This window comes from Corylus avellana, chromosome 8 (assembly GCF_965113065.1).
Source record: "Corylus avellana chromosome 8, dhCorAvel1.hap1.2, whole genome shotgun sequence".
Taxonomy (NCBI): Eukaryota; Viridiplantae; Streptophyta; class Magnoliopsida; order Fagales; family Betulaceae; genus Corylus; species Corylus avellana.
The window spans coordinates 18603438-18618860 of record NC_142497.1 but is presented as its reverse complement, the minus strand read 5'-3'; the positions used below and the strand labels follow the sequence as shown (position 1 = coordinate 18618860).

Genomic DNA, 15423 nt, shown 5'->3' with positions numbered 1-15423 from the left:
TTTGGATGATCGAGTCCTGGGTTTAATAAGAGTAACAAAAGAAATTCACACCGGATTCTTGGGTTAATCAACATGGAGAACCGGGAGTAGACATCCATGCCCTAGGCCTCATGTGTTTGTCGATTTTCACAGATTTATGCTTTCTTGAAGAACAACTTAGTATACACCCATGCTAAATCCTTTAAGAAATAAAAGAATTAGAGTAGATACCCATGCCTAATTCGTTGCTTATGGAGATCAATATCTTAAGGAGTAGACACCCATACTCTTAGGTTGGCAAACATTAAATATACCAGTATGATTGGCACATTAGCATATTGTTATCTTAATTAGTCTGATCAGTGGTGGATATCAAAACCCTAATCCTTTTTAGTTTTAGTTTATCTTTTATTTTATTTCTTTATTTTAAATTCAATCGTGACAATTGAATTTTATCTCTTTAATTAAATAGAAAATTACTTCTAAACATAATTTACCAATCCTCGTGGGAATGATCTCGTATTTGCCTACTATACTATCGTATGATCTTGTGCACTTGCGAGTAAAACGTACTAAGTATTTGCCTATTAATTTAAGTTGGTATTTGACATAACAACGGGTAGGGTCGGTATTGCGCATGGACTCATGCTCTCGCAAGTGTCCCTTTCGAATTAACCCCTCTACCTGCTCTTGCAAAATAGCATTCTGCTTTCAACTCATTCGGTAATGTGGCAGGTTCGGGAGATTTGCTCCCAGCACTAAGTCAATATAGTGTTGGATATCTCTCATGGGCAGCAGTCTCTCGGGCATCTCTTCAGGCATGATGTCTCGGAATTCTTCTAACATCGATCGTATTGTCTCGGGAACTTCTTGTGAGATGGCACCTGAGGATCCTTCAGTCACCAATCCTATGATGTCTTGAGCCTCCTTAACTTCTTCTATGAACTTTGATCCAGTGGACAGGAAGACCGACTTACCCTAGGAATGGGTAATGTTCTTGACTTCTTGTAAGGGTCGAAATGTTATCTTTCAACCATTCAAAAAGATAATGTAAATATTATATCTTCCCTTCTGCTGGGCATCAACATCAAACTGCCAAGGTTTTCTCAGGATTAAGTTGCACATGTCCATCTACACCACATCACACAAAATTGAATTCGAGTAATGTTTACTTATCGAAAATGTGAAAAGACATCTCTCGATTACTAGTGTCTTGGTTTCCTGCTTGATCCATCGGATCTTGTATGGGGTTGGGTGCTTCTTAGTTTTTACACCCAACTTTCCCGCTACCACCATCAATAATCACATCACATACTCTCTGGTTGACTATGCAGTGATGTTGTTACCATACACAACAATGATGAATAATAGGGAATCAAAAATAGAGAAATCAAGAGAGAGTCAAAAAACATATTTATGTGGTTCGGCAAGGTGCCTCCGTCCACAGGAGAGTGTGGCTATATTTTACTATTAATGATTCAAGATCACAACATAACATATATTTATATAAGAAAACCTTAATTGTATGAATGTATTAGGCAAGGTGCCTAAGTCCACTCCTTCTACTCGACCAACCACTAGTATTCCAGTATTACTATTTATGTCTATTTTAGAATGACTTTTGGATAGACACATGCAAGTGATGTTGCAACACGGTTTGCATTGACGCTGGCCCCACGAGCTCTCTCTCTCTCTTTTTTTTTTTTTGGTAATTTCCACATATTTATTCTACTTTTATTTTATTTATTTATTTATTATAATTTTGTAGTTTCTACATATTTATTTTTTAACAATCTGTACAAAAACCAAATGTGTATTTAATCCTATTTCATACCATAACTAATAATATATTTAATTTTGTCAATAATTTTAGGGGTATTTTTTAGATAAATTTCCAAGTCAACGCGCTAAAATAGATCACACCTAATTTTTTTTCTTTTTTTTTTATCTGTTGAGTAAGTCCACATACCCCCCTTCAACTCCCACCCAATTGACAATATTCTCATCGAACTTTCAATTGTGACAATGTCCTCCAAACTACCAAAATATTGTCAATGTTCCCCCAATGACGAAACTATCCTTACTAAAATAAAAACAAAAAAATACTAAAACTTTAACCTAAAACTATAAAAAATAAAAATCTAAGGGCCGGCCAAAACTTTTTTTTTTTTTTTTCAAAAACAAAATCCTTTTTAGAAGAAAAACATTAAAAATTTTCAATATTTTTAATAAAAATTGAAAATTTTCTTAAAAGAAAAAAGTTTCCGTTTAAAAAAATAATTTTAAAAAATCATAAAAATTTCCGTTTAAAAAAATGAAAATTTTCCTTAAAAAAAAAAAAAATCTTTTTTTTTTTTTTTTTTCCGAATTTATAAGGGTATTTGTGTCTTATTGAGAAATTTATAGGGACTTCTTTTTTTTTTTTTTTTTTTTTTCTTTTTCTTTTCTTTTTGCTAGTCTTTAGGGGATATTGACAATGCTTTGATAGTTTGAGGATGATATTGTTACAATTGAAAGTTTAGGAAGAGATATTGTCAATTTGGTGGTAGTTTGAAAGGGTAAGTGGATTGTGGACCTTTTTTTTTTAATTGCATAAGTTCTCCGAAAATGTGAAATAGATAATTCTCTTGGTTTTTCATCCAAAATTGTGTCGTACATTTGTAACACCCCCAACCCGATTAGGGCTAGGTTTGTCACTTTTTCTCTAAAATGATGTAAAGATCTATAAGGCCTATCAGAGTACTTAATTTTAAATGATTTGATAACATATAAAAATTTTATCACAAAATATGATAAATAGTGAAATTCGAAAATGATAAATCTTAGTTGCATAATGTCAAATTATGACCACAGTTCTTATTACACTTATTACAAATAGTTGATACAGAAATATTATAAAGTTAATAATTGTTCCGCCCTAATTCCGGCCTCCTATTCCAGTGTGCTCTTTACCTGAAAATAAGAAATAAAACTGAATGAGTCCAAAGGGCTCAGTAAGAAAAATTCACAACCATTAATAGTTTTACTCCCTATTCCCAGTTTTAAAAATTGGAACAGCATAAAATATATGTTCCTAGTTTTGAAATCGGAAATCACATAAATTATATACATAGTCAGTAACAATAAAACATCATCATGAATCATCAATGCGATTATTTTTAGTTATTATCTCATAAGATAGCCAATGTACACTGTTACCCCCGTGTACTAGGGTTACGCGGCCCTTGCGACCTGAGATGAGATATTGTGGCCACAACCCCTTCCCCTCGGCCAGCCGATTAACTAAAGGTGCACTCAGCATGGCAAAAATGATGGAACTACTTTCGGGCAAAGCCTTTTTCAGCAGTTGCGCTTCCATCCTAAGCATCAGTACCGAACTCATTTCTTTCTTTATTTCTTGGAGCCAAAAATACTCTCCTCCATACATGTGTCCTCATTTTATAAACATTTAACTCATCTCTTGTTCTTCTCTTGATGCATCTTAAGGCAACATGTAGGAGGGTTTATCATCATTCTCATTTCTTATAATCATCATCATTTCTCAAATTTCTTTTCTCAAAATGGAAATTTTTCCAAATATAAACTTACTGTAAAAAACATTTAAAAGAAATAGAAGCTTTCGAAATAATCCATTTAGAAATCTTTCATGCATGCAACCTATCTCAAGATGGTAAATAAAATAATTATTACAGTTTAATACAAAAATATTTAAATAACATGACATGAAGTAATTTTAGAAGGGGTAGTGAATTTACTTACTTCTAAACTGAAGCTAAAAGTGGTATATGAAGAATTTAGTTGCTTCAATCCGACTAACACCACTAGTATATTTTATGAAACTAATTTCTCAAGTTCGTTCTCTCTCGTGTTCTTTCTTTCTTGCAACACTTTGTCTCGCCCTTTCTCTCTCTGCTCTATATAAATACTCTCAGAAAGAAGAAAGATCGAGTAAAAAGCGAAAGAAGAAAGAGGTTGTGGAAGAGAAGGGAGAGGAGTAGTGAAATTATAAAGGGGGAAGCTCTATTTATAGGAAAAAAAAAAACAAATACTATTCTACTTTTCATTTACAATTCTACCATCCCTTTACTATTCCACTTACCAAATATTATTATACCCACCATTAACTATTCTACATTCCATTACTCTTCTATTTACCATTTACTATTCTATCAACCAAATACTATTATACCTACCATTAACTATTTTGTCTTTCATCACTATTCTATCTACCATATGATACTCTTTCTACCAATTATTATTCTATTATTCCACAAATTATCATTCTCTAGTTATCACTTTCCGTAAATTCATATAACACCATAGATTTCTTAAGAATTAAAATCATTGGCTACTATGAATATCAAATAAATATCTCTAAAATAGACTTTAAAAATTTGGGGTACTACAACATTAGTACCACATCAACATTTTTACCCCATCATATTAAAATAATTTTTTTTAATAATTTAATTAAAAACAAAATCTTTCAAAACAAAATTAATTTTTTAAAAAACAAAAGAAAAAAAGGGTGGCAAGCGGTGGTGCCACCCCCAACCATAGAATTTTGGTCTACGTGTATTTTACCTAAAATAAATATAGAAATAATTTTTAGAAATCGGAGCATCCATATTGAGATATTCAAATAAAAGTTAAATTTGAAGAGACATGAACTAAATATCAAATTCACTATACCTTCCTTAAGTTTGGTTAAATATTATTATTATTATTATTATTATTATTATTTAATTCTTTTTTGGTCTAGGTAGACAAGAGAGAATGAAAAATGAACATATAGATTAAAAAACTAAATAACTTTCACTTTTTAGCACTTAAAGCATTCCTAATGGAGGAGCCAAATGGTACTTTTATCTAAAATAGATAATCAGATTTGTAAAAAAAACCCCACATTGGATTAGCAAAAACAAAAAATGCAAATTGGATATTTGATTGGATTAGTTAAAAAAAAAAAAAAAAAAAAAGCTACATCTAGCAGTACTCTTCAAATAAGTCATTTTATTTTTTATTGTTTCTTTCACATGTTTTCTCTTTGTTCCAAAACTTTTGCCACTTTCAAGAGATTATTATGAGAATATTCTTTCACAATTTTTAATAAAAAGATATTTCATAAATATGATTGACATTACTATATGAAAATATGGTTTTCATACTTAATGTTGGCAAATACGACATTTGAAAAATAAAACCGTTGAAAAATATAATTATTATAAAATACAACCGTTTCAAAAATATTATAGTAACAAAAATGATTATTTGAAAAATAATAATCATTGAAAAATTATTGTGTTAAACGAATTACCATTGAAAAAAATAAAGAGTCAAATACGAATTTTAGAAAAGAAATAAAGATAGAATCAATAAAGAATAAAAATAATAATATTTAAATGATATAGATAAAAATATAGCTAATTGGATGTAAGAAACCTTTAAAAATTCATTAGCTAAACTAGATAAAATGAGTTTTAAAGAGCTTTTTTACATAAAAATTTGGCTTTGCTATTGAGAATACTCTTAATATTTAGAAAGCTTTATTGATCATAGTTAAATTTAAACTTCTGTGAGTTTTTTCTTAAATTTTTATAAAAAAGTTAAATTTAATGAGCTAAATAGATGCTCTCGTATATGTTAGACTAAAACCCTAAACCCTCTCTCGCTCTCGCTCTCTGTCTCTCTGACTGTGTAGCCATGGGTTTCTTCGACCTGAACATACCGTACCTCGAATCCTCTCCATCCGATAAGACGGCATTCAAAGCCACGCGAACGAAGCTCGTGATAAAGGCCATGGAGCTGGGCTACACCGGAATCGCCTACAACCGTACGATCAAGGGCGTGATGTCCGATCACGACCGTTGCTCCATCTCCCTCCTCACTCTCTCGTCTCTCCTCAAGCTCGCGCCCTCTCTCTCCTCCTCCGTCAATCTCCACCGCGACCTACTCGGCGTCCCACTTGCCTCCCCCTTCCGCCAGTACACGCGCCTCACCGTATGCGCCGAGGGCCCCTCTCAGGCCCAGGCCCTAAACTCTGGGAACCCTATTTTGAAGACCTACGACTTGGTTGCTGTTCGGCCCTTGAACCAGACCGTCTTCGATCAGGCCTGTGAGAAACTGGAGGTTTGTTTTATGTTCTGTTTGGATACCGAGAAATTTGAGGAAAATAGAAGAAAATTTAGCATTATCGACTAATTTGCTATTTGAATTACAATTTTGCCGCTGAATGATGGTTTTATTGATGTTGTTTGTGGGTCACCTAGGTAGATATAATCGCGATTGATTTCTCAGAGAGGCTGCCTTTCCGATTGAAGCTGCCTATGGTCAAGGCCGCTATTAAGGTTTGTTCTGCAATGATTTTCCTTTACTTTCTTTCCTTATTTCTTCTCGATTAGGGTTTCTGGCCTTTTTAGACATTTTGTTATAAGGAATGTTAGAATGGTGATTAATATCTGGTGTTTCTATGCGCAGCGTGGAGTTTATTTCGAGCTCACATATTCCGATCTTATCGTAGATGTCCAAACTAGGAGGCAAATGATATCCAATGCTAAGGTGTGGGACTTGCAAACTATGTCTGTGAATCTTAATTTTCGTGAAAAACTTACTGTAGGAATGCTTGTTCGTTTGTGTATCCAAATTTGTTATGTTAGTTTATCTTAAAGAGAATTTGTTTCAAAAAAGACAAAGAAGGTTCAAACCTGTGCTTCTTGATATATATGTTATTGAATTGGTTTGCTATGTTTCTGATGACAGGCATGGTTGATGTGGTTTTGGATCATAAAATTTGAATTAGTGATGTTTGGTTATCTTATTTTTGTAGAGAACATATTTGAAGAAAAGTATGATCAAACATTTCTAGATAAATCTACAGCTAGGCATGCTATGTTATATGATAAGGAGTGTTGTCATTTAAAGAGGATCATCTTGTTCTGGTGAAAGGATCTTAGCTAACTGGTGGCTATTATGGGAGTCGGGAGAGTCAGATTTTGCCCTCATTTATCAACTAAGCTAATGGCTATACCGTTGATATGTGTCGAGTATTGATAGACGTATATTTTGTAGAAAATAATGCAATAGTTTCAGAATTCAATGCTCTGTAAATTAATCATGTTTATTCTGCATGATTTTATGAGTAATACTACAAGTCCCTCTTGTGTCCTCCAAAGATGATGTGGCTCTTAAAATCACCATTAGGCTTGTGATTGATTATTATTGAATTTTAATCAAATTGTGATTTTAAGAGCAATCTCATCCTTGGAGGGATACAAGAGTGACAAAAGAGGGACTTCTAGAATTACTCTAATTTTATTGGTGCCAAGTTTTGTAAGGTGCATTTCTGTGAACTATTATTATTCTTTTTAATAACGTTATGTGTTGAGTTATTGTTTGTATCTAAGTTATTAATGGATCTGGAAATTGATTACTTGGGCATACTCTTCATAAATTTTCAGTTACTGGTGGATTGGACTCGAGGAAAAAATCTCATTTTCTCGAGTGGTGCCCCTTCTGTAAATGAACTTAGAGGGCCATATGACGTTGCAAATTTATCGTTATTGCTTGGGCTCTCCATGGAACGAGCTAAAGTGGCTATTTCCAGAAATTGTAGGTATGAAAACTTTTTAAAACCTCTCTGCCATCCAGAAACACTGAGCTGATGTTTATATATATATATATATATATATATATATATATATATATATATATATATATTGCAGGACTCTTGTAGCTAATGCTTTAAGGAAAAAACAGTTTCACAAGGAGGCCATTAGAGTTGAAGTAATACCATCAGGTGTATCATTAGACTCCAACAAACCTTTGTCTGGTGATTGGTTTAAATGGGATCCCATCTCTAGTGGTGAAGGTGATTTGCTATTAGAGGACATGGCAAAGTCTTTCTCCGCCTCCAGTAAAGTATCAAAATCTGTGAAAGCCCTAGATTTTGCTTCAGTTATTGACAGCATGCCATCATATGGTTTTCAAGTCAAGGCTTTGATATCTCAAACTGAGACTGTGCCCCAACCTCCAGATTATGGGAAAGACTTTTTGTCTGCTGCTGAAGTAGTTGAGATATCTGCTGCAGCCAGTGGACTGCCTGAACAGTCAGGCAAACTTGATCTTTTTCCAGAACCAGATCAAACTTCATCACATGATTTTTCATTAATACATCAAACCTCTGGCTGTGAAAATTATCAGAATTTATATTCAGCAAGTGATACTACAAAAGCTTTAACAAACTCTGAGGAAATTAGAACTCCTACATCCACCTCTAACGAGGAAAAAGAGAATCCAAATGGGTCAGATGTGAATCTTTCCTTGAGTGTAGCAGAAAAGCATGATTTACAATTACAAATATGTGTCGCTAATTCTGAATCACATATTGTTCCGGAAAATGAAAATTGCACGTTTCATGCATCAACGAAGGGCTTGGAGTTAGATGCTCCTTGTGATGCTGATGCTAAAAGACAACTTCCTACACTGCCCGAGGATATAGTTCTTCTTTCTCCTACGAACGAAGAGTCTAAGAGTACAAAAAGTTCTAATGTAGTCTTAGGTTTTGATATGGAGGGGGTGTTAATGGAGGTAGATATGAAAAATCAAGAAAATACATCTTTGGCCTTAAATGATGTGTCTTTACATGAGCAGTTTCCAGAGGGAGAACAATATAGGGAACCTGGGAATGATGCGGCTATACTCACTGATCACCTTCCAATCCCAGAGTCTTTTATTGATATGACAATTACAGATGATGCTTCAGTTACAAATCGTGAGTTGGCAGAGGTGACAATGGAAGAGCAAAGGCATGGAGAAGCTGATGCTGAAGTTCATCATCCAACCTTCGTTCAATCTATTTCAGGTAACACTTTCAATTACTGTTTGGGGGAATTGGTTGCATGCCAACTATATTTATACTTAATATTGCATTGTGAGAATTGCATGAGTGTTAAACACATACAAGCTGTGCTGTAGTTGGATATAACCTACAATGTAATATATATATATTGTTGAACTTTTATATCTTCTGATTTAGAAGCTTGAATGTGGTTTGTTTCTGTCACAAGTGCATCTACTTTTATATCTTCTGCTGTGAACTTTGATGAAATTGTAATCCAGTTTACTATAGGGTTTCCGGGTGCTTCATTGTTGTTTCATTTTTCTTTTTTGTGAAACTTTCTTGTATACCGGGACAGGTGTGAATTTTTGCATAACATTTTGAAAACAATTTTGTTGAAGACTTTCTTTGTCCTTCATTGCTGTTCTTAGATTTATTTCATTCTGCTTTATGACTTATATAATTTAGCTTTTGATTCCACCAACTTTGGGGGTTGGATTAGGCTTTCTAAGTCACATGCAGATCTGACTTTTTCTTGAGAATTACTGATCTGCTAACACAACTGAGTTTTTGCATGGAATTGTGATTGTATTGTAAGCTGTCCTGGTCCTTTGTTTCATTAGTATTTTCTAATTAAGTTTTCTTGCATATTGCTGAAGCTCCCTTTTTTGGTTCTGAATTGTGTAAGCTGTCATGGTCTTTTTTGATATACCAATGATTTACTCATGGACTCTACTGATTTGTAGGGAAATCAAGACCAAAATGGAGAGCATCTAATCGAGCATGTTTATTTCCTTTCAAGCCATTGTTGAATCCTATGGCTTTCAAGAAAAAATCTAAGAAAATCAAAAGCTGGGTCAAGATGCTGTAGCTGTAAAGTGATTTTTGTTTTTTTTTTAGTAATGCTATTATATATACAACTCTTTTACAACTTTTAACATGTGTCCGCATGTGATTGGAGCAAAAAATTGTAAGCATCTAACACTCTTATCACTCTTTAATCACATGGTGACAAATGTCAAAAGTTGTAAAAAAAGTATAAGAGTGTATGTCTAGTAATTTTTTTTTTTCTCTCTAATTATTCCCATTGATCAGCTATTTAGAATTGAGTGCAGTCCAGTACGGACTTTTTCTTTGCATCATTTGTAACCACTCATTTGAATGGTGGTAAAATTTTGTCATCTATCTTTTATTTATATCCAAATTTTAGCCATGATTTTAAAGGAGAATGGAAGTAGTGAAATGTCTCCAAAATCCAAATTATTCTTGAAGTGGTCAAAGTTGGTCTAAATTAGTGTTGATTTTGGAACATGGTGACAACATGGAACAGAGGCTCCTTGGCCCCGTTTGCCAACAGCACGGGGCCAACACTGTAGCTGGAACGGCACTGTTCCAGCTACAGTGCCATCTGATAGTTCAGGCTGCTCAGTCAAAATGCACACAATTTTCAAAAACAAAACTTAAATTATTCACTTCCCACACCCCAACCAACAACCGAATAATTCCAATTGAAATTATTTATTTTTATTTTTATTTTTTTATTTTTAAATGAAAAATATATATATATTTTTTTAAAAAAAAAACGGAGAACCCGATTAAGGTGGCTCCTTGGCCAAAATGGGGCGGCCGAACCACCCTATTTTTGGCCAAGGGGGTGGTCCGGCCACCCCCTTGGCCAAAAAAAAAAAATCCCAAGGGGCTTTGGGTGGGGGGGGGGGGTGTTTCGGCCACCCCATACAGCCGGAATGGGGTGGCCGAAACACCCCCCCAGCCCCTTGGGGGTGGTCCGGCCACCTCCAAATGCACTTGATCCCCTTTTCTTTTCTTTTTTTGCCAAGGGGGTGGCCGGACCACCCCCTTGGCCATGGGGGTGGTCAAACCACCCCCAGATCGGCCAAGGGGTGGCTGGATCCACCCCCTTGGCCAAAAATGGGGTGGTTCGGCCACCCCATTTTGGTCAAGGGGTGGCTGGAACCACCCCAATGTTTTCTCCTCATTTTTTCCTTTTTTTTTTTTTTTTAATATTTTTCATTTTCATTTTTCTTTTTTATATAAAAAAATAAATAATTTCAGTTGAAATTATCCGGTTGTTGGTTGGGGTGTGGGAAGTGAATAATTTAAGTTTTGTTTTTGAAAATTGTGTGCATTTTGACTGAGCAGCTGCAACTATCCGATGGCACTATAGTTAGAACAGTGCCGTTCCAGCTACAGTGCCGGCTCCGTGCTGTTGGCAAACGGGACTCTTGAGACCAGCCGACAACTGAGAATACGTTTATGGTAAAAAAAATTGTTATTTTTTTAATTGTTCAAATTTAATTCTAAATTATTCTTGAAAAACAGAATATATCTGGACCGTTGAGAAACTATAAGTGATATATTGTAATTTTCTTTTACAACACTTGTGTCAAATTCTCCTAAATTATTCTCTTGCATGTTAAGTGTGTCGATAGGCGTATCCCAGTTATGGGGAGGCATGGCTGCGTGGGGAAAGAACCGAAAGAAACTCAAGAGTTAGAGCATATTAAAGAATCTCTTTTAGGGGCTCTGTTTGAGGCTTTATAAGGTCAGTTACTTTATTCTCATTTTCTTCAGATATCATAGCTTGATTGGCCTCTCTTCAGTTGCTAATTCCATATATATATATATATATATATAGAAGAAACTAAAAATATAAATGAAAAGTCCCAAGTAAGAAATTTTTTCCTGGGGCATTTAGTGAAGTGGTCATTCTACTTCCTCCATATTTGACACGTCACCAATAGTTGGTGACGTGTGAAATTTCACACGTCACCCATGGTCAAACTATTGCCAATGACGTCGTTAATGACACGTCACCTCTCATTAGTGACGTGTTAAGGCCCTTAACTAATGGGTAGTCATTAAAATTTTTTTTTTTTGTTAGCAAAGTGGAAGATGCTTGTAAGCATCTGGACTCCCAATAATTTGCTGCCCGAATTGAGTAGGAATAAATCAACACAACCGCTTGCCTTTATCCCACAAAGATCTCAAAATTGATATCACAACCTGGACTTTATGCGCCCCTGACGTCATACCTCTAAATGGACACTAGGCATAAACCCAAAAACATAAAGGATCTGAAAGCCAATTCCTTGGAACATGTCAAAGAAAGATCAATGAATACATTATATTACTCATAACGAAGAGGTACTAATAAATACATTTACAACAATGTATGTTAAAAAATAACACTGTAATTACTTTATTTTGACTATAAAAAAGTCACTTTTGTATTATTAATAAGAATAACACTTTACTTTACGAGCATTCTTTTGTTTAATTCCTCCTTATTAGAATCTAAAATAGCACAAAGGAGCTTCTACAATCCACATAGGCATCTAGGATTCACTTTTGTATGCAAGTTTTATAAGATATATGCATCAAAAAGTGTAGGAAGATACTGCTTCACATGTGCCACTCCATTTCTTTTCTCCAAATTGTCTACTCTAGAAGTGCATACTTTGTGTTTAATAGTATTTTGTAAGGGTAAGATGCTGCCTGTCTTGTCTTTTTCTTTGATCAACCACCTGCATCATCATTAAGCATGCCAACTCCCAACTAATAGGGATTGCACGGCATCACGACGTGATTTTCGAGGTGGCAATTAGCAGTAATTAATTATTCAAATTGTTAATAATTTGGTAGGTATTGTGAGAGAGCTTACGTGGGTTAGATAAGGGTGATAACCGCATTAACCGCTAATAGCACTAACCGTTAATCACTTTTGAAGGCTACCCGCTAACTGTAATAATCTTTTCACCCCAACATATAAACCTAACTGTTCGGGCAAATGACTAGATAGTCTAAAATTTATTTAGACAATTAAGTTACACATGAGAACTCTATTACAATAATACAGTACGCTTTAATACTGGCACCGCCCTGATCGAAATCTAAGACAGTACACTTTAGATAATGGCATCAATGAAAGTTTACCGGAAGAAAGATTTGACGTGTTCTATGCAATTTGCTACATGCATTCACCAACTACGTGCATAGAACTGGGTATCCACATAGTGAATTATGTTGATAAAGTATATCAAAATATTGCCCACCTAGTTTCTTATTATTTTATTTATAAACAAATATTAACCCTCTAGACGTACATGTAGACCTGCGGAGAAGAAAGATAAATAAATAAAGAAATCTCATGTTATATGGACAAATCCAAATAAGAGACTATGAATTAAAAAAGGGAAAAGAAAAAGATGAAACCTTCCAAAAGGAGACCTTAGAGCTTATAAATTAAAATAGTGTTTCTTTGTGAAATAAAAGAAGATATCTCCAAACATAGTGGGTAACACACCGCAGACCGACAAGAATCAACATGGCCAACTTCAAGTCAACGTCACGCATGGCCGGCGGACGCTGGCCCATCCGAAGATTCCCGATTCCTCCTGTTTTCTTTCTATTACAAGACTTCCATTCTCTCAATTTTGACCGTTTCCTTCAGAATAAACGACCCAATTTCTACCAAGTCATCAATCCATATGAAAAAAAAATTCTCAATCTCGATCATTTTCAGTACAACCCCTCACCTTTTTGTCCACCGGCCGCCACCTCTCCCTCTACTATCTGCCACCTCATTATCATCAAACTCGTCTTTTGCCTTGGGCCTCCCCGATATTTGCTCTCGCTGTCCCCTTGTGCAGCCTCTTCATTTCATTTGAACTGGATAATATTCAGTTAGTTATAGTAGAAAAATATTTTTGTCTTTTCACTTTTTTAGGAAACAAAAATACATTTCTATTATAACTAACTGGATATTATATAGTTCAAATGAAATGGAGATATCTTAATTCCTTGTGCGGGGTGGTTTTGCCCCGGTCTATAAGGCTTCATTGGTACCAAGCGTTGCAATGACTTTTTTTTTTTTTTTTTGGACTTTTGACCATAAATAAATTATTGTTGTTATTGCTTTTGTCATAATTAATAATAAATCAATATATACGTCATTACATGGCTTAAAACGTTATGCTTATTTCAAAAGAATGTCAAGAAAAAAAAAAAAAAAAGGACAAAAATTTCCTCCAAACCAGTCTGGAGGAACTATCATCCAACCCATTTAAAATAGTGCCAAGTGTTTATAAATATTTAAAACGCACATTAAATTCTTAAGGTCATTAATAGTACTTTATCGACTTAGACTAACGTTTTAAATGTTTATAGAGACTTAACACTATTTTAAATGGGTTGGATGATATTTCCTTCAGACTGAAAATTTCTATCGTAAAAAAAATTGTTGTATGTGCAATAGCGCCGATATTTCAAAGAACGTCATCTTCGTTGTAAGGACTTTTTTTATTAGGTATTGTAGGAGATCTGAATCTTATTATATCCATTACTGCCCTGCGTTGCAAGGACTTTTAATATATATTGACCAAATTTATGGGTGTTATTGCTTTTGGCATCATTAATAATATATATATATACCTTTCTTATTGGTAGACTCTAAAGGTAATACCTATCTAGCCTCAAGAGTCATTGTCTATGGTTAAAGAGAAAGTAAGATTTAAATTCTAACTCTAATATTATATAAAATTTTCCCAACATTATTATATGTTTCTACTACCATTAGTCACCAAGTTGAGTGATGCATGATAGGTTCCAATAACCTTCTGTTGGCAAATTAATTAAGTTAATTAAGTACGATGGCTTAATGTTTCCCATGGTCACAATCTAATAGATTCTTGTCTATATGTTAATAGATTTCCTTTTCATGACCAGAAAAGAGACCAAGAAGATAAAAGAAAAAAAAAAAAGTTCATTATTTAGTTCATAGGCAGGCAAGGCCTTTTTGTTGAAGATAAGTTTAAGAAAAGATAAATTTTCGTAGTGGGAGATATTCAGGTGGTACTGAGCCATTTTCGTAGATGGGAAGGAGAGGCATGCCACAAGAGTGGCTAATCAAGCTGCTCATTTATTAATGGCTAAAGCAGCAGTTCATGGGCATATTGATAAAGTTTGGATGGAGGAGGTCCCTAGCTTTATTCAGCAAATTGTAACCTTAGAGCAATTAGCTCTATTTTTCTAGAGCTTATATGCTCTGGTTTTTGTTCGTTTCCTGTTTCCTTTGGAATGAATAAAAGCCTATCGATTGATTAAAAAAAAGAAAAGAAAGATAAATTTAATAATTTAATTTATATTTTCTTTATACACGTATGAAATATTTAATTTACCATTATTGTTATTGCTTGTGCCATAATCAATATGCATAAAACGGGTTGTTTATTCATGAGAACGTCAGGATAGAGAAAATTGTTGCCCCTAAAATACCCTAGCTTGGTATTCTAGGGATCTGAATTCCATTGTAATGACTTTTTATATTATTAAGTATTAATTGTAGGAGATCCGGATCATATTATATCCATTAACACCATGCGTTGTAAGGACTTTTAATATATAAAAAAATATATATAATTTTTTATATTATGTATTGCTAGGAATCTGGATCCTATTATATCCATTTTACAACATTTTATAATTAAAGATCATCATTAAATTATTAGTGTTATTGCTTTAGCCATCATTAATAATAAATCAATATCTTCATCGTTACCATGCGCTGCAATTTCCTTTTGATTGGTGGA

At 34.1% G+C, this 15423-nt stretch overlaps 1 protein-coding gene across 1 annotated transcript; it reads left to right on the top strand.

Annotated features, from left to right (window-relative positions):
- The first annotated feature begins 5648 nt into the window (after window positions 1–5648).
- Window positions 5649–10067, top strand: LOC132163277 (protein GAMETOPHYTE DEFECTIVE 1). The gene is made up of 6 exons (XM_059573499.2): window positions 5649–6108; window positions 6249–6326; window positions 6457–6537; window positions 7437–7591; window positions 7701–8839; window positions 9562–10067. The coding sequence occupies exons 1-6, from the start codon at window positions 5683–5685 to the stop codon at window positions 9684–9686; spliced, it is 2004 nt and encodes a 667-aa protein (XP_059429482.1). The 5' UTR covers window positions 5649–5682; the 3' UTR covers window positions 9687–10067.
- Window positions 10068–15423: the final 5356 nt, after the last annotated feature.